Source organism: Sinocyclocheilus anshuiensis, unplaced genomic scaffold (assembly GCF_001515605.1).
Source record: "Sinocyclocheilus anshuiensis isolate Anshui unplaced genomic scaffold, SAMN03320099.WGS_v1.1 scaffold483, whole genome shotgun sequence".
NCBI lineage: Eukaryota > Metazoa > Chordata > Actinopteri > Cypriniformes > Cyprinidae > Sinocyclocheilus > Sinocyclocheilus anshuiensis.
Window position 1 is genome coordinate 347,131 of NW_015552580.1, and position 18,710 is coordinate 365,840.

Below are 18,710 nucleotides of genomic sequence, written 5' to 3' on the forward strand. Positions count from 1 at the left end.
AGCAGAAAAGGTAGAATTGCGCTTCTCTTTCTCTCAGAGAGACACTGCGCTTACCACGCTTTGATTTGCTGTGGAGGAGGAATGGGCATCTCCCCTCCGTTTAATGCACGGACTTAATGTTTAAGCTCCCCAATCTGCTTATTTCCTGTAGGCAAACGTCATGTGTCCTCCACTGCAGTGCCTAAATATGGGCTTCCTCCAGTCCAAATATGGACATCTACGTCACGGCAAGAGGATATATAAAGGAGTCGGGATTCTCTGAGCTGAGAAAGAGCCTAGAGAGCCCATGCAATTCAGCACTAGTGCAGACAGCTGATAGGCAACACGTTGCGATATATATATATATATATATATATATATATATATAACAAACACGATAAATAAATGTGACAAGTCAATTCAAAACAACAACAGAAACAAAGCAGCGACCTAATTTGCTGAAAAAGTGAAAATTAGGGAATGATCAGAAGGGACATTCTGAATCTCAGTAATTTTTTCTGAGACATAGTGGATTTGTTCTGCATCTTTGGACAATCAAAAAAGGAGAAGAGAAAAGACAACAAGAAGACAAACTGTGAGAGTGAGGAGATCAACAGAAAGAAGGAGAGACAGACATCGCAGCATCTTCACATTTGTCGTCCCAGAGGGGTTAGCTGCTGATCTCTCCAGCGCACTTCTCTCCTCACCGAGCACACTCCAGAGATGGCTGCAGCCAAGACAGAGATGCTCCTGCCTGCTCTGCAGATCTCCGACCACCTGAGCTTCCCTCACTCCCCCATGGATAACTACCCCAAGCTGGAGGAGATGATCATGCTGAACTCAGGGACCCCATTCCTCAATGCCACGGCACCTGAAGGCACAGGGTTTGGCTCTGGGGAGCCCGGCGAGCAGTTTGATCACCTTGCTGGAGGTAAGCACTAAATCCCTCTTGATTAAATTGCATGGTGAAAAAGCTGCATGCTGCTTTTATACAGAGAATTGCAAGAGTTGTTTGCTTGTGCAAAAATGCAGTTGTTCATTATAATGTGTCTTTTATGCTTTATCTGGCTTTGTTTAAATGTAAACTTATAAATTTAAGAGTTATTATAATAACATATTTTGAAATGAATTTGAACTGATGTTAAGTTTAAATTAAAATTTTAACCAAAGCTGACAGCAATCACTAAGTAGTTATTACTAAGTAAAATCATCTGAATGAATGAGGCATTTAGAATTTGCAGAACAGCTTAATTTTTTTCAGTTCAATTTTTGAATAATTGAAAGTACAGATTGAATAACTTATAAGCCGTGCGAGTGGGAAAGAGAGATCAGGATGACAGTAATGAGAAAGAGAGCGCTGAGAGAAGTGCACATGCAGATGGTTTAGCTTGCGCTGGCTCTTGTCTCCGAGGGAGATTGGCAAATGTGTGTGTGTGTGTGTTTTGGTGGGGGGGGTTGGGGGTTGTGCCCCTGCACTCCATCAGCACCTGCTGCTCTGTCTGAGATTGGGGGGAAACACAGTCTCGACAGCCAGCAGGACCCCCACAACTAAAACACCTTTGGGATCATTTATGTGCACTCAAATGAGCTCAAGACAATTTAGAGTTAACTAGCTGTGCTATGGTTTCTAATCTACTCTCTCTCTCTGTTTTGTGCTTGCTTTTGCAGACACACTTTCAGAAATTGCCATCGAGAAACCTCTGTCAGATCAGACCTACTCCACCCAACGGCTGCCCCCCATCTCTTACACGGGCCGTTTCACCCTCGAACCTGCCCACAACTGCAGTAACAGTCTGTGGGCTGAGCCTCTGTTCAGCCTGGTGAGCGGGCTGGTGGGCATCAACCCGCCCCCCACCTTGAACTCTCCGGCAACTCCCTCCTCTTCCTCTTGTTCGTCTTCCATCCCCTCTTCCACTTCATCATCCACATCCAGCGCCAGCCTGAGCTGCTCCGTCCACCAGAGCGAGCCTAACCCCATCTACTCAGCGGCTCCCACTTACTCCAGCGCCAGCCTAGACATCTTCCCTGAGTCTTGCCCAAACTTCTCCACCACAGTGGGCACCTCACTGCAGTACCCCCATTCATCATACCCCAACAGCAAGGCCTGTAGCACCAGCTTCCCTGTGCCAATGATCCCCGACTACCTGTTTCCCCAACAGCAGAGTGAGATAAACTTGGTGGCCCCCGACCAGAAGCCCTTCCAGACACAAGTGGGTCAGCAGCCCTCCCTAACGCCGCTCTCCACCATCAAGGCCTTTGCGACCCAAACTGGTTCCCAGGACCTGAAAAGCGTCTACCAGTCTCAGCTCATCAAGCCCAGTCGCATGCGCAAGTACCCAAACCGGCCAAGCAAGACACCTCCACATGAGCGCCCCTACGCATGCCCCGTTGATACCTGTGACCGTCGCTTCTCGCGCTCAGACGAGCTGACGCGCCACATCCGCATCCACACCGGCCAGAAGCCCTTCCAGTGCAGGATCTGCATGCGCAACTTCAGCCGCAGCGACCACCTGACGACCCACATCCGCACGCACACGGGCGAGAAGCCCTTTGCCTGCGAGATCTGCGGCCGCAAATTCGCCCGCAGCGATGAGCGCAAGCGCCACACTAAGATCCACCTGCGGCAGAAGGACAAGAAGGTGGAGAAAGGCACCACTGCAGTCCAGAGCTCGGTTGCCAATGTATCCATCTCAGCTTCCTCGCCAGTGTCCAGCTACCCCTCTCCCATCACTTCGTACCCCTCTCCGGTCTCCTCCTTCCCGTCCCCAGTGAACTCCTGCTACTCCTCACCGATCCACACTTCCTACCCCTCCTCTTCCATAGCAACCACTTACCCCTCAGCAACCAGCACCTTCCAGACGCAGGTGGCCACCTCCTTCCATACCTCAGTGACCAGCAACATCTACAGTTCTCCCGTCACCACTCCACTGCCCGACATGCAAGCCACGCTTTCCCCTCGGACATCCGACATCTGCTGAGACTTTTGTCACCCACCCCAGACTTCCAGGCTCTCCCTTGACTCAAAGGAACAGAAAGCATAAATGACTTCTAAGTCCCCTCTGCAAAAGGCACTTTTCTGCCCATGCTCCCAACATGGCTCGGTTACAAAACAGTCAAGGACTCAGCAAAGACTTTTGAAAACAAAAGGGATTTTTGTGTCGTTCTCTCCCTTCGAATCCTATCCTTTCAAACGAGGCATATGAGACTTTAAAATGACAAACAAAAGCAACAGGCTTCGGCAAGCCTTCCCTCAGACGTACTTGCGATGCAGAATGGCTAAAAGACATTAATGGTGTAATCGAAGCCTGTGGGCAACAGGCTCAACAGAAGCTTGACTCGACAGGTGTACAGTTACAAAAGACGTTTGAATAATATACATAAGCTACAGTATATTGTACATGTGCCATGTTTCCTTTTTGTTTTTACTTTTTAGTACCATTGTTGTGACAATTGATTTGAATATTTGCATTGTATTATTCTTGAGCAGGGCCATATTTTATAAGATACATTCTGTATTAAGTAGTAAAAATGCTGTGATAAGTTCTTGACCTTGTTTGACTAGAAGCACTTAAGTATTCTGACGCATGTGGAAGAGTGATGTTAGGTTCTCTTATTTTGTAAATATCATCCAATGGTACTATCTTTCTCTTTCTCAAATGTGACAATGAAAACCTGTTAAATGGAGGGGGAAAACATCAGAGAGAAAAAAATCAACCACAAATCTTCAAGTTTTTTGGTGCCTTTTGTGAAGCCTTGCAGATGTTTGAAAGATATCAGCGTGTGGATGCATTGCATCTAGCCTTAAGGTGTAATGGATTTTGTTTTCTCATTTATTTTTTCTATATTCAGAAAGTCATTTCAAGTAAAGAAGGGAAAGGATTTGAGGGTACTGCATTTCTTTGGGATGTAAGCAAAAACGAAAACTATATTTTTGTAATGGAAATGTACATATCTACATCTTGAGGAGTTGGAATGCTGTAGTTACCTACTGAGTAGGCATGGGATTTTTTGTATGTTATTTACATGCGGTCCATTATTTTTATTTTGTATTTGTGTTTGTTCGAAAAAGTGACTGTTTATGGCTTCTAAACACATTGAATGCGCTTAACTGCCAATGGGATATTTGGTGTACACGATATCCTTCAAGAACAGAACTATAAATAAAACCTAAATATATAAATATATATGTTGAATCTCTGTCGTGCTTTTCATCGCTTAGCAACAGGTTTCAATGAATATTGCTTTATAGTGTGAACACACACACACACACACACATACACACCACTGCATATTAAAAAACAATTTATTGTAACACTGTATTTTATTAAAAGCCATTAGTCCATGGTCTCAAGTTACAGAATTTTAATTATTACCAGATTTTCTCATACACCTGACAGCATAACTTCATAAAATGTTATGTGATTAAAATGACAGAGTAACTGATTGCAATTAATAATTTCAGTAGCTCAGATTAATAATGACAACGTTTCATCCTCAAACAGTGTATGTATTTTTAAAATAATGAATTTATTGTAAAGTTTTACAATTGCTTTGATTTGAAAGCATCCAAGATTTCAGTTGAACAAGTCGTCTTCCATAAGAAAAGATATCAAAACTGCAATATAACCTAGAGCAAAATAGGAAAAGAAAAAACGAGAACAAAATTAATAAATAAAAACTTGACATCAAAAATATATGTACTGATGCGTTCTTTTGTTCTGAAGTTCGGCAAACTGAGAAGCCAATCATGGAGTTGATACGGCAGATCAGATTGTCTCTCTTTATTACTTATCAAAAGAGCTCCTGGGCGTCATGAGAATATGTTATCAAAAGATAGCATGTACGAATGTGACTGGATGCGCTTGGGGCTTAATTATACATAGATAGCAATCTTGTAAAATCAGTCGACACTAATAAGACGCCCTTGTAATGGGCTTCCGTGTCTATTGAGTTTGTCAGGGGAAAAAAAAGTCTCAATATCGAAGTTGCTTTTAAGAGTAAGGCAGCTTTTGTTCTATTGTATGTTTTACCTTCCTACATGAATGCCTTTGTAAAAGAAAAATAATAATCTGCTCATACCAATTTATCTGCCACCAAAAAGATCAAATGAAAAAAACATTCTGTTTCTTTCCACCCTGGCATCTGTATACACTTTGTGTGCTCGTTATAGCTTGGTCTTGATGGGAAGGATACAAGTTGAACAGATTTAATGTGACAGAAGTAGTGGGAGTAAATGTAAATGTGTGGCATGTCTATACATTTCTTTCTTCATTTTCATAGTAAAAAGCCAAAGACCATAATGGTTGATTATCTTATTACTGCATATAAACACAGCCATATGGGTGAACAGATTAGAAAGTAATTAGATGATTTTCTCCCATCACACTGATTGTGAGACCAATTGAAGCTCTGCTTAATATGTTAAAATCTCAGACTTTTAGGGTGTGTCAGCAGCCCTGGGATGGTAAAATTGGCCTGTTTGTGTAGGGGGACTTTCCCAAACTATGAGGCAATATCAACCCAAAAGATGAAGCCACAGAGCAGCACCAGATTCGAATGCATCTAAAAGAGGAATAACAACCGTGAGACAGAGCGAGTTGAAGGGAAAGAACAACACAAAGGAAAGTAATTAGGGTAATTGGTCTCATAATCCCAAATTTACTCTACAAATGCCTTCAGTGAGACAGCCATTGCCTGAATCAGATGTCAATGAACCACAATAAAGAAAGCGCTGTTCGTCTGTTCATACACACCTATTATTTCACAGGGTCACTTTAATAGACATTTGCACAGAGTCTCCCAGGGGTCTCAAGCAAAAAACCCTCCCCCGCTAAAACCACCAGTTTAGACCCGCATGAATTTCCATGTTGTTCAAGGGTGTGTTTCCCAAAAGCACTAACTGTGATATGGTCTCGATTTTTTTTCGGAAACCAATGAACATTTGCAAACAGCATCACAAACTTGTGTTGTTATTTTCAGCAATAATCCGACATTAACTCTTTCCCCGCCATTGACAATATTTTCAGGCTATCCAGGTTGTCACTGTTATACAGTAGGGGGCGCATTACACAGCTTCTGAAATAGTACAGAATCTCCGGATCCCAAAACAAGTAAAGAAGAAGCAGAAATAAGCAATAGAAGCATTGCTTACACACATGATCATCAAACATTCAACAGCAAAACTGCCTTATGTTACTGAATGAAATGTTGAACCCATTAAAAAGGTATATGGCTGTGCAAGATTTGGTGGTTGTAACGAATCGGTCCACTGAAGGCGAGAATAGTGAGAACCCAAGTGCAGCTTTATTTGGTGTTGATGTGCAATTAATGGCAATCCTTTATAGTTGAATCAACATGGTTTAATGACAGATGGGTGACAACCTGAAAATAAATAAATGTTTCTACACCATTTTTTCCTCCCAGTGTACTACAGAAAATGTTGGTCAACCAGAAAGATTTTTATACACTACAGCTAGAAAGGAAGGAAGTCTTGCTGGTTAACAGAACAGTTCATGCAAAAATATTAAAGCTCTGGGTAGAGATACAAAAATGCTGCATCAACATCACCAAAGCCAAAATCTGAATATGTCATGAAAATGTTCTTCTTGCAGGTTTGGAATGACGTGAATACATAATTATGTTCATTTTTCCATAAACTATGCTTTCAAGCTGGTTAAAATATAGTAAAACTAATATCCAAGTAAATAAAGATCTACTCTAGTATTGTTTACAAGCTCTCCTCTATTCATTCATTTTTTCACTACAGGCTATTTCAGAGGCAGAGCTCTAACACATTGATCTGCTCTGAAGCATCTGTGACAACAGACCCCAATCCCCACATCCATGGTCATTTCAGAAAGGTGTGAGTTTCATATTCAACAGGCATCACACAGGGCTGCGCTAGTCGAGCGCTAGCAGCATCTGAAGACTCCGTAGGGGAGACCGTCCCACAAGTTTAAAGCCAACTTTGTGACAATGTGCCCCTCGCACCCATCTTTACAGCAGAAAAGAGCTCTTTCAAGAGTGCTGGATGTGTTGATAATGTTTTCCCTTTGCTGGCTTTCGTAGCGACTTAGTTGCTTTTGCTTATATCAAAGTCGACCGGCTGACATGGAGGCCTTGCTCAGTTTTGGAGAATGACAGCCATGGAGATGAAGGAAGCGAGATGATGCATCGCTCTTTTCCCCACTCGTCGACTCACAATAAAGCCACCTTGCCAATTCTCCCACAAGCCTCCACTTCAGGGCCTCTGCCTGTTAAAATAAGTGTTTGTTCTCTTATTCTTTTTGGACCTTTTTTTGGAGGGTGTGGGGAGGGAAAAAATTAAAAAGAAAAGAACGAAAGACGCTAGTGCTCATTCTCACTGTCTATCACTCGATCCTTGCACCCAGTTAAATGGCATATGTAAATAAGCTCCATCCATTTCTGATGCAAGGTCCATATGCAACTCTTTTCCTCTCTCGTTCTCTTTCTCTCTGTCGTTTTCTCCCTTTCATCCAACTACAAATGCTTTCTTATTGCATCTTTGCCCTCAGGCCTTTTAAGATCCCTTTTTGAAATATGCTGTTTGATAAGCACATCATCTAAGTCCCCACAGTGATTAGGGCTTGACTTTAATGTGCTGGCGACAGAGAGGAAGTGAGAGAGAGAGCGAGACAGTGCTAAAGAAAGAGAGAATTAAAGAATTAATGATGTTGAGGCACAAAGCTTTGCACTTCAACTCTCAAATCTGCTCACCTCTTCACAGATGAAATGCAGGAAGATACGTTTTCACCCTTTAGATCGTCTCTCACCCCTCTGTGTAACAGCAGTGTTATTAAAAGGATTAGGTTTCCTGATTATTTGAGGTATTTTATGGAAGTTATTTCCAGGGCATACATCGTTTAAGAACTGCTGATTAGACTAGATTTTAACATTGTTTGAAGTACATGTATGACTTTGCACTCTGATGTTCTGTGTTGCTACACTTACAGTTGCTAGGGTGTCTAGGTAGTTGCTAGGTGGTTTTCTGGGTGTTCGCTATGCCGTTGCTATGGTGTTCTGGGTTGATCCCATGGAATTAGTTACTAGAACATTGCTATGTGGTTGCTAAGGTCTTCTGAGCAGTTGCTAGAACACTGCTATACAGTTTATAGGTGGTTACTAGGGTGTTCTGGTTGTTAAGATGTTCAGAGTGGTTGCAAGTACAATGCTAAACAGTTGCTAGGGTGTCTAGGTAGTTGCTAGGTGGTTATTTAGGTTTTCTGGGTGTTCGCTATGTCGTTGTTATGGTGTTCTGGGTTGTTCCCAGGGAATTTCTAAGCGGTTGCTAAAGGGGAAGTTGCTAGCACGTTGTTATGTGGTTGCTAAGGTCTTCTGAGCAGTTGCTAGAACACTGCTATACCGTTTATAGGTGGTTACTAGGGTGTTCTGGTTGTTAAGATGTTCAGAGTGGTTGCAAGTACAATGCTAAACAGTTGCTAGGGTGTCTAGGTAGTTGCTAGGTGGTTATTTAGGTTTTCTGGGTGTTCGCTATGTCGTTGTTATGGTGTTCTGGGTTGTTCCCAGGGAATTTCTAAGCGGTTGCTAAAGGGGAAGTTGCTAGCATGTTGTTATGTGGTAGCTAAGGTCTTCTGAGAAGTTGCTTGGACACTGCCATACATTTGATAGGTGGTTACTAGAGTGTTATTAAGATGAGTAAAGCCACCTTGGTGTGAATATTGCAAGTGCAATGCTAAACAGTTGCTGATTGGTTTCCAGGTGTTGCTAGGTGGTTGTTAAGGTCTTCTGAGAGGTTGCTAGAACGCTTCTATACAGTTGATGAGTGTTCTGGTTGCTAAGATGTTCTAAGTGGTTGCAAATGCATTCCTAAACAGTTGTTCTGGTGTTCTGGGTGGTTTCCAGGGCATTGCTAAGCAGTTGTTAAGGTCTTCTTGTTATTCCGTATACGGTTACTTACTACACCAAGTTAAATAAATAAATAAAGTTTCTTATGAAAAATTATATTCTGCTCTCTATATATGGTTTGGGTCCCTCCTTCAATGTAAATCTGTCATATGTTTTCCAGTTTAATTGTTCACCTGGTAAAAATTATAACTTTGCTTGCTTTCAAACCTCAAACCACACAAACTGATGTATGAATCAGGTACTATTGTAAAGAAGGTAGTGATGTTTGCATTACCAGCATCACTTTTATAACTAAGCAGTGTTTATTTACTGGTTTAATATATGCATACTTGTGTTACATATCAGAGCTGCAGTCACTGACTTTCACTTTCCCATTTTCTTGTCCCTTGGTAAGCACTTATATCATTCCTTCCCTGATGACAAACCTCCTAAATTCCGCCCACAAACATTGACCTTTCTGAATATTTACAACCATCTAACTAGATTACAGTCATCAGATACGTCACTGTTTGCATCAAATGCCCTGAAACACACAATTTCCAAACCCCAAAAGTATACACCTGCTCAGTGCCTCATCAATAATGCACTTCCTATCTGCCAATAGACCATGTGCTATTACGTGAACACTCACAGCTGTTTCACTACGAGCTGTCCACATTGGTCATGACTAATATAAAGCAAAAAGTAATTTTCCTCCTGCAGGGTTTGTATTAAAAAATAAAGCTATCCATCTGTTATATAAAGGTGCTCCACACAGGGCAACATTTTGGGCACTAATGTAGTTTTGGGAAACAGGCATCAACTTCAGCAGGAACATTATTACTCAAGTTTATTACTCTCTGCCCCACCCTGACTCCTATGTATAGATATGCTGCCTGGCGGTATTGGATGAAAAGTTGTTTTTGTGTATGCAGTTTGTGGGAAAAAAAGTGATCTATATTCAAAAAGTCAATTTAAAAACCAAAGGGATACTGAGTTTCTGCAAGAATCCAGTCTGCTCCTCAATGGAGAACAGTCAGAAGAGACAGAACAGACTTCACGAAGCATGTGCCTTGCGCAATTTATTGTAAGCTTCTTCAGTAGGAAAGCGTATGCTAGACACATAAATGTTTTTAATTGTTTACTCATATTAGGCAAACTGAACAGGATGTGATCCGCTCTAAGGCCGGTATGTGTCAGATTACCAGAGAACTGAGCTGTACAGATGTGAAATCGCATCTGTGATCGTGATCGCATGTTTTGGGAAACTGCAGTAGCCAGCAGTGACATCATTCAATCTGCAGCACAGGAGGAGCATCAGTGGACACATCACACATCTGCTAGAAACGCAGAGGAAGTTCCGGGAGTGAAGCGCTGTTTGTAGGGTTACGGACCCTTTCCTGCAGAATCCTATGACATCCTATGAAAGAGGCAGAAACATAAAAAGCCTTGCTTATTGTCCAAAAAGAATTGTCATTACAAAATCTAGGAAATTTCTTCTTAAACTTTAGGGTCATTCTGTAATCTAGGATACATTTCATGTCCATTGATGGTAATTATAGTGTCCCTCATTCTCAAATAAATAAATAAATAAAGTAAGGTACTACTATGCTCTAAGGTACTAATATGTACCCTTTAGGGGTAACAAAGGTACAAAGGTGTCCCTTTGAGGGCACTGCCCCAGTGACAAGCGGATGTAGCCCTAAAGGTGCAAATTTAGCACATTTTTTCTGACAGTTCTTAAATTACCGGTTTTGCAAGTGTTGAGTTCAAGTCTCAAGTCTAATCAACTTGGGGGGGAAAGGCTGAGTTTAAATCTAATTTTCTTTCAAACAAGAACATTTTAAATTTTACTCACGTCCGCAAAAATTCTAAAATTCTGTTGCTAACAAAACACCCCCCTGAAAACTGGTTTATCATGAAATCATGTGACCAACATCATGTGATGTCTTTTTTTTTTTTCTGCAGCAGACATTTTGAACACATTATGGTAAATGTCCTCTTAATTTTTTTTTATATTTGATCTCCAGTAACCTATTGTCAAGGAGTATATTAATTTCCTGTCAACTATGTTGAGTACAGTGATTTTAATTAAAATAAACATTAAGATTTGAGGTTAACCTGATCAAAGAAAATAACATTTGGTTGGCCAGACATAGCTGAAATTATGAGTCAAAAGAATGAAATTGTCAATCCATACAGTTTTACGTAACATCGTTGCAAACTCACTAGCAGGGAAAACATCTTTTTCTTTGTAATCTCAACATGGTGTTTAATGATTAAGCTTGGCAACTAGCAGATAAGTTACACTGATAACATATATCAACTGAAACCAAAAGTTGTTTTATTGAGAAAGCATATTGTTTTATATTTTTTTCCTGATGTACCGTAAATTATACAATACCTCATGAGCCGAAGCCATGCATTCCTTGGCTATACTTTGTCCTGCTGCTCTCGGATAAGACTGGCGCTCTGGGCAGAATGTTCCGGCACTTTTCCGCATGTCCTGTGTCATTTACACCTGCTGCGTTCATGCCAGGGATGTCACTTCACTTCAGCCGTAACACACACCACCTGTCAATTACAGTGAGAGCAGCTTCCCGCCATCTCGCTGACACCTGCCCTGACGCACACAGATACACACCACGACCAACTGTCCATCTGTGCTTCACTCCAAATAACCCTCACTAGATGACCATTATTCAGGCATTTAATTGGTTTTAATGATTTATCAAGCTGAAGTCATCATAGTCATGCTGACAGCTGTAATGGAAGTAAAAAGAAATGCATTCAGACATGAATGTTGGTGTGTCACACAAGTTTCTCATGGCCTGATCTGATCACAGTTAACCATGACAACAGAGCGAGCCATGGCTACGTGCCATCACAAATCCATCACACAACTTGTTAGGTAACGCCATTATGTGTGTGAACTTTAGCTGTGATAATGTGATAATGCAATAAGTGGTATGAATGAAACATTTAGTTACGCAACTGAACAATGGCTTTCTTCATGATAAAGCCACTGACTAATAGCACACGCCAGTAAGGATGATGACTACTTCATCAATGGATACCAAATGTGGAAAGCTGATGTCGAAATGAGATATACATCTCTATCAGCTGTGATGTAAAACAGCCGTCAAAAGCAACCTCATACATTATACAAAGACTGTATGTTATTTAAATAAGATATATTTCATAGAAGTGTATTTTATGTGAGCTATAAATACTACATGCGTGTGTAAATGATCACAAATCTATAATAAATATATGGGTATAGAAGTGGGTGTAGAAAAGAATCACCCCCCCCCCCTTAAAATATTCACATTTTGTTGCTTTACAATTAAAATAACTTATTGTTATTTTTGTAAATATCTGCTTTCTAGACATCTTTGAGCTGTTTTACTGTATTTTTGTTCTGTATGTATCTGTATGGTATGAACGTTTACTAATAACAGACACATTTTGTTTCACAAAAAAATTTTTAACTAAGCAAAACTAGAGAAAACAAAAGAAATACAAATATTAAAAACAAAACAACACTTAAATAGAAAGCAAAACAAAAAAATTAACACAAAACAAGAAACAAGGCCAAACAAACACAACACAGGGCAAAACAAGCAATAAACACAAAACAAGAAACAAAACAAAACACAAGGCTAACCAAAAATAAAAACAAATCAAAACTAGATAAAGAAAACAAACAAGAAACACAAAACAAGAAACAAAACAAAACAAACAAAACACAAGGCTAACGAAAAATAAAAACAAATCAAAACTAGATAAAGAAAACAAACAAGAAACACAAAACAAGAAACAAAACAAAACAAACAAAACACAAGGCTAACGAAAAATAAAAACAAATCAAAACTAGATAAAGAAAACAAACAAGAAACACAAAACAAGAAACAAAACAAAACAAACAAAACACAAGGCTAACGAAAAATAAAAACAAATCAAAACTAGATAAAGAAAACAAACAAGAAACACGAAACAAAAAACAAGACAACCCTCAAACAGAAAAAAAGAACAAACACAAAATAAAACAAAACAAAAAAAAAATCAAAAGAAAACAAACAACAATACAGTAAAACAAAACTCAACAAAGAAAGCCGATTTCTGCAAAAATAACTCGGTTCTTTTGATTGTATTAGTAGTCTAATATTTTGTATCTGCATGAATATCTAGGGATTACAATTTGTTGCTGTTGTTGTTGTGTCATAGCATAGTTGTTTTCTTTGCCACTGTTGCCACAGGCATCCTTGCAGGGACGCGAGACTGGGAATTCAAATATTGCTCAGTGACAGTCTTTGTAATAGGCACGGCTACAAGAGAACCGGAATATGAACTGAATACCGCTGTTTACATAGCTGCAAGGCCATGGGTCCATACAATGCAAGGTGTGCAAACTGAAGGCAGCATGGTGCTAAAGAGAATTTTATCTATTGAAAAGACAAAAAGGACAAGGACCAAGCATGACTTGTGTTTGTTCAAGTCAAAATGCCTGGCACCCGTCATTTTCTGTGCCCCCTCCACGGTCGTCTTTGATACAGTGAAAGAAGCTGTGGTATTTTTAGGATCCTTGTGATGAGGTGGAACCAGTCTCTCTTCTCTATGGAGGCTGATGTCACCAGGGTGCTTGGATATGTGGCAGGGATGCTGGGCTACCTGCTGTGAAAATGTGTATTCTCTTACCACGCAGAAATTAGAGCAATACAAATTATATACTAATATAAGCTGTGCAGAATCTGCTTCCAATAGATTGCTGAGCTGCGCACTGACCAGTGAAGATATGTTTGGCAAATTGTCGGGCACATGCTCTCACATTTCTATGGATTTTTTAATGTCAACAATTTTCAAATCACGTTAACATGAAAGATAGTGCGGCTTTTGTAAATAATTGATTTGGCTTCTCGAGTGAGAATGAGGAGAGTGTCAGACTGGCTCTGTTGTCAACATCCACATTTCATCCATTTTATTAACATATTACATCTTTTAAGACAAAATCCATACCATTTTACAGCAATAACTCTCTAAAGTGTGTTTAAACTATAGTTTTAGGTTTAGAGGACTGGTAAGTTCTGTTACAAAACCTAGGGAACTGCTTCACTGTCTATGGTGATCAGATTTCTGAAATGTAATTTCCTAGTTCAGTGATCAAAATAGCATTGAAATCTTATTTATCATCATCTATGAATTGAAAAGCAATGCATTTTGTTACAATTATTCGTAATTATTATCAGACTATATTTTAAATTAATAAATATGATGATGTCGGTATAAAAATCTTAACTGTTTTTAATAAAATTCACCAAAAATCACACTATGAAAAATGACAAATAGTAACCATAGCAAACAGATCAAAGCAGTAGCCTATTATATATAACAAAATTATGACTTTACAAAAACACATTACAAAAGCTAAAAAAAATATGAGAACATATGATAAATAAAACTGTATTTAACAAATGTATTTTTAACATTTTCAATTTGTATTTAATAACTGTAAATGTGCTGTTTTCATACTGTTTATATTCTGTTTTTTTTTATCTTTGTGCTTTTGATAATGGATCTTTGCTTTCTCTAATTAGGCTTATTATTTTATTATAAGCTTATTATAAGATGTGTTTTTGGAATTACTGCACTGTGATGGCGGAACTTTCAGGAACATGTAAAACTGTATGAATAGTCAGTATGTGACTACATTGAAACCGATAACAGTGTCTGTTTTGATAACTAATGACAATAGTGCAATGCTGTCGTCCAGGTTAAGTTCTTTATGAATAATGTAGTGATGCGCAACCAAATAATAAGTGTTGGTGAAAATAATCGTTACATGATAGCATGATTTGGAACACTCTACATAGGCAAAAAACTCAGCTATTGTACATAGATGATATTTATAAAGTTAGAATAAATAGGTCTGTTTTTTTCTTGCTCTCGCTCAGAGTGGGTTTCTCTCACAATTGAGTGGGCAGTGGAAAATGCAAGAAAAATAAACATTTTCTAACTGTTGGCTAACTGGCCAAAATTTGTCTGAAACCAAAGGGGTTGTTTACACAGCACAGTCTAAAAATGGAAATGTTTCAGCCATTCATTAACACGACAACAGCGTTTTGTGGGCCTGAAAATGCTAACTTTTGAAAACAATACCATTATCGTCTCAGTATAAACTAAAAAAGCCTCAATTTGTGAAAACGGTGACGTCATGCGCATGTGTGTTGCGTGTTCACGTAGTGTTTCTTTCCTCATGTTCTTGTGGCATTGAATTAATAAAGCATAAAAGAAAATAACAAAACAAACGTAGTGTTTCTTTACAAAGTGACATCGCCAACTACTGGCCTGGCATACATAATACAGCGTTTTTAGTTCGTTTTTGCAGATCCGTGTGAACAGGGATTGTTTTGACAACATTGTCATCTGTACATGAAACATTTCAAAAACGCAAATGAAAAGCTTTTCCATTTTTAGTACATTGTTGTCATGTAAACGTACCCCAAGTTACTCAGCAACTCTCTTTGGAGAACAATTAGCTGTTGTCTCACAGTTCCAGTCGCTCTCCAGCAGATCTGTCACACCTAAGCAAACCAGTGTTATTTTTTGATAATTTTATATATATTTTGTTCTCATCTATAGTCTATATATTGTCTTGTTTTGACGTGTATCCTGAGGGCAGTCCACATACAAACCGAGCCGTGTAAAGTGCTAATGTAATACATCTCATGTGCTTTTAACATGTTATTGTCCATTACAGCGACACTCATGGGTATTCACAACCCTAACCTGTAGCTATTCCAGGTTAAACACAAAATCACTAGAGGAAAAAAGAAAAGAAAAACACACTCACTTTCCCTAAAAACCCTGCTGCTCCGACACCTATCCTCATTATAGCGTTAAGCCGTGATTGGATTGCAGACCGGGCCTGTCAAGCAGCCGCAGTGCTATAAATACGCAATAACCTCCCCTACTTCTAACCCGCACTATTCTCCGGCTCTAATGTATATGAAGTCTTAGATAATTGCGTCAGATTACAAAAGAGTACCTCGCAGGTATTTTTTCCTCTCCCCCCCGCTGGAAATACGGGCTCCATTAAGTGTTATTCACACCAGCCGGCTGCGGCTCAGCCGTGGACCCTGATGCGCCCTAATAGAAATCCATTGTGAGTAATGACCCTCCGATCCGTGCTGTTATTCCATCTGGTTGAACAGGGTAAAAGCTCGCATAAGAATGGAAATGAGCGCTATGCTTTTACTGTCGGCTTCAGTTCGCCAGCCATTCTCCTCTGCTTTATATTGGCTTTTAAAGCAGATGTAACTTATCGCTCGTTCATGACGTCCTCGGGAATTTGTTGAAAGGACTTATTTCAAAAGAGTCTCAGTGAATAAGTCACAGTGTCTACTGCAGTGTCACTCTTTTACAAATTTTATGTAGCTGAGAGGCATTTGGTTCATTGAAGGTCAGGAGAGATGTTTGCATGGCCCGAGAAAGAAAGTGTGAAAGATGCTGATTTACAGCGCACGCTATTTAAAAATATCAGATCTGAAGCTTGAAATGTAATTTATATTGTCAGAAGGCAGTTTTCTATGATCAGGCATAGCACTCCCGCACATGAAAATCGAAATTCTGTTTACTTTAATGGAGAAGTGGAGAACTTCCCTCTCAAGCTCTCATCAAAGGCTTACTGACATTAATGGATGTCAGAAAGCAATTATCAGCGTATGCTAAGGTTGAAGAGGTAAATGATAAATGCCTTTTTAGACACACACACACACATATATAATCCCACACACTTTTCCAGTGCACTGTGTAATTTCTGTGCCATTAGCTGCATCTAATGTAATTGCAAGAATAATGACAGTTTCCAGAGAGTTTTCCTAAACATGCTTTTTTTTTTTTTCCGCAGACGTTACTTGTCTTCTATTGGTTGGACAAACAGGAAGTCCTATCCAACTTACACCACTGGTTAAACCAATGTTGCAATGGCGAGCTCATCGGGGGCTTATGGTGCGCTCAAGACATGTCGGCAAGATTGTATTTACCAGTTGAATGCACATGAAAGCCAAACCAGAGTGGGAAACACTTTCTTTAATGCTGCCTTCATGTGCTATCAGAATTATCCTAAATATGGGTTTCCAAGTCAGAAATTGGATATGAACGGCCTCTCAAGTCGTATTTACAACTGGGAAACTCAGAGATAATTTTCATACCCGTGTCTCTGGGTTGAGTGGGCCATAAACTTGAAACTTGCTGGAGAGAAGAAATATAGCTATAGTAGTGTAAAGTTTTATAAATTTTTCCCACAACATCTACATTGCTTTCGCTTTCTGTTACAGTAATGTATATTTAAGTATATAAATAACCATTTGATGCATATTGTATGTATTGAACACAGCAAAAATGGCATTTATTTCACTTAATTTTTTTAGAATCGTCAGCAAGCTGAATATCAAGATGTTTATATGGTTACCAATGAATGGGATGCTGCATTTTATTCAAAACCTGTTGGATATTGACTAAATATCTTTTGGCTTTAATAAGATTTTCCCAAGAAATAAGCAAGAATGAACTCATGAAAAGGCCGTCCACCATGATTCCTGTTCTTTCCAACAACAAAGCACTTGAAAGCAACAAACTCGTACTTACAACTTCTGAGGTGGAAAGGAGTAAATTTCCGATAACATGTGAAGGCAGCAAAAGTCTTGAGTTTCTGAGTTGGGAGAAAACATGTTGGAAACAATTAATTCAGCACCCTTTTATTGAAAATTGTTCAAATCAACGAAATTATTATTTTCTAAAATTTACAAAAATGTATAGAAAAAATATTAATAAATATAAATTAATAAAAAAAACAATTTTTATGTAGAAAAACCCACAGTATTGTATAATTATGTTAACAGTATTGTATAATGATTCAATTTACTGCACCTTCATGAATTGAATAAAGCCATAAAAAAGCAACCAAAAAATACACTGATGCACATTCTTTATTCATCATTTTGTTGAAGTAGATTTTTTTTTAAATCATCTTTTTTTACAAAAAAAATTAATAAATAAATAAAGTATTTGTACAAAAAGTTACATTGCCATCTTGCTCTGACCAAATGAATTGAACACGAATTATGTAATAATTAGGACTTCATATGCAGTTCGTTAATACAAACTTCCCAGGAGGACTTGAACATACCATTAGTGCATAAAATGACAAAATAAAATGTGTCATATTCAAACAAGATATATACAGCAATTTTGTTTATTTATAGAGTAAAAGATGTGTTACTCTACAGAGGTGTAACAGACCTTTTTGGTGGACCCTTAAAAGCATGAAATGGACTTAAAATCAACCTAGGTGTTGCTGCATATTGAACTGGGATAGGAGAACATATTTTAACACAAAAGCTTTAAAGCAGATTTCCTTCAGCTGCACATTTCTAACTCAGTGACATCTGCCAGGTCCAAAAGCAGATCCACTAGTGTCCTGTTCTTCAGCTGAACTGCCTCTGCACTTCCACTGGGGAAATCTTATAACAAAATGAATGCAGGGAACACACATTCCTCCAGCCAGAAGAACGCTAGCAATGCCACGCACGTGTCTCACACTGTAAAGGCTCTTGCCGTGACCCTGACAATCTTGCTGAGTGAAGTAACCTCCTATAGGATGCCCATTATTTACTGTCTGACACTGAGCCAAGCCATGTTTGTGTGCATGTGTTAGAGTGTTAGAGAGACGTGAGTCAGGAAGTCACACATAGATGGTGGATAGATATAATTATTAAAAAATGTAAGAAAAAAGGATTTAAACTTTAAAGCAACAACATCACTAATAAACACGCATCTGGAAAGATGAGCCAGGCAGATTGCTAATT

The 18,710-nt window shown here is 39.1% G+C and overlaps 1 protein-coding gene across 1 annotated transcript; it reads left to right on the forward strand.

Moving 5' to 3' along the window:
- The first annotated feature begins 284 nt into the window (after positions 1-284).
- LOC107665272 (early growth response protein 1-like) lies at positions 285-4,163 on the forward strand. Its single transcript, XM_016456091.1, has 2 exons — positions 285-910; positions 1,648-4,163. Exons 1-2 carry the CDS (start codon positions 703-705, stop codon positions 2,955-2,957), a joined length of 1,518 nt encoding a protein of 505 aa, XP_016311577.1. The 5' UTR covers positions 285-702; the 3' UTR covers positions 2,958-4,163.
- Positions 4,164-18,710: the final 14,547 nt, after the last annotated feature.

Coding starts and splice junctions, on each gene's coding strand:
- LOC107665272 (XM_016456091.1), top strand. CDS start 703: ATGGCTGCAGCCAAGACAGAGATGCTCCTGCCTGCTCTGCAGATCTCC. Junction 911..1,647: donor GTTTGATCACCTTGCTGGAG/GTAAGCACTAAA, acceptor TTGCTTTTGCAG/ACACACTTTCAGAAATTGCC.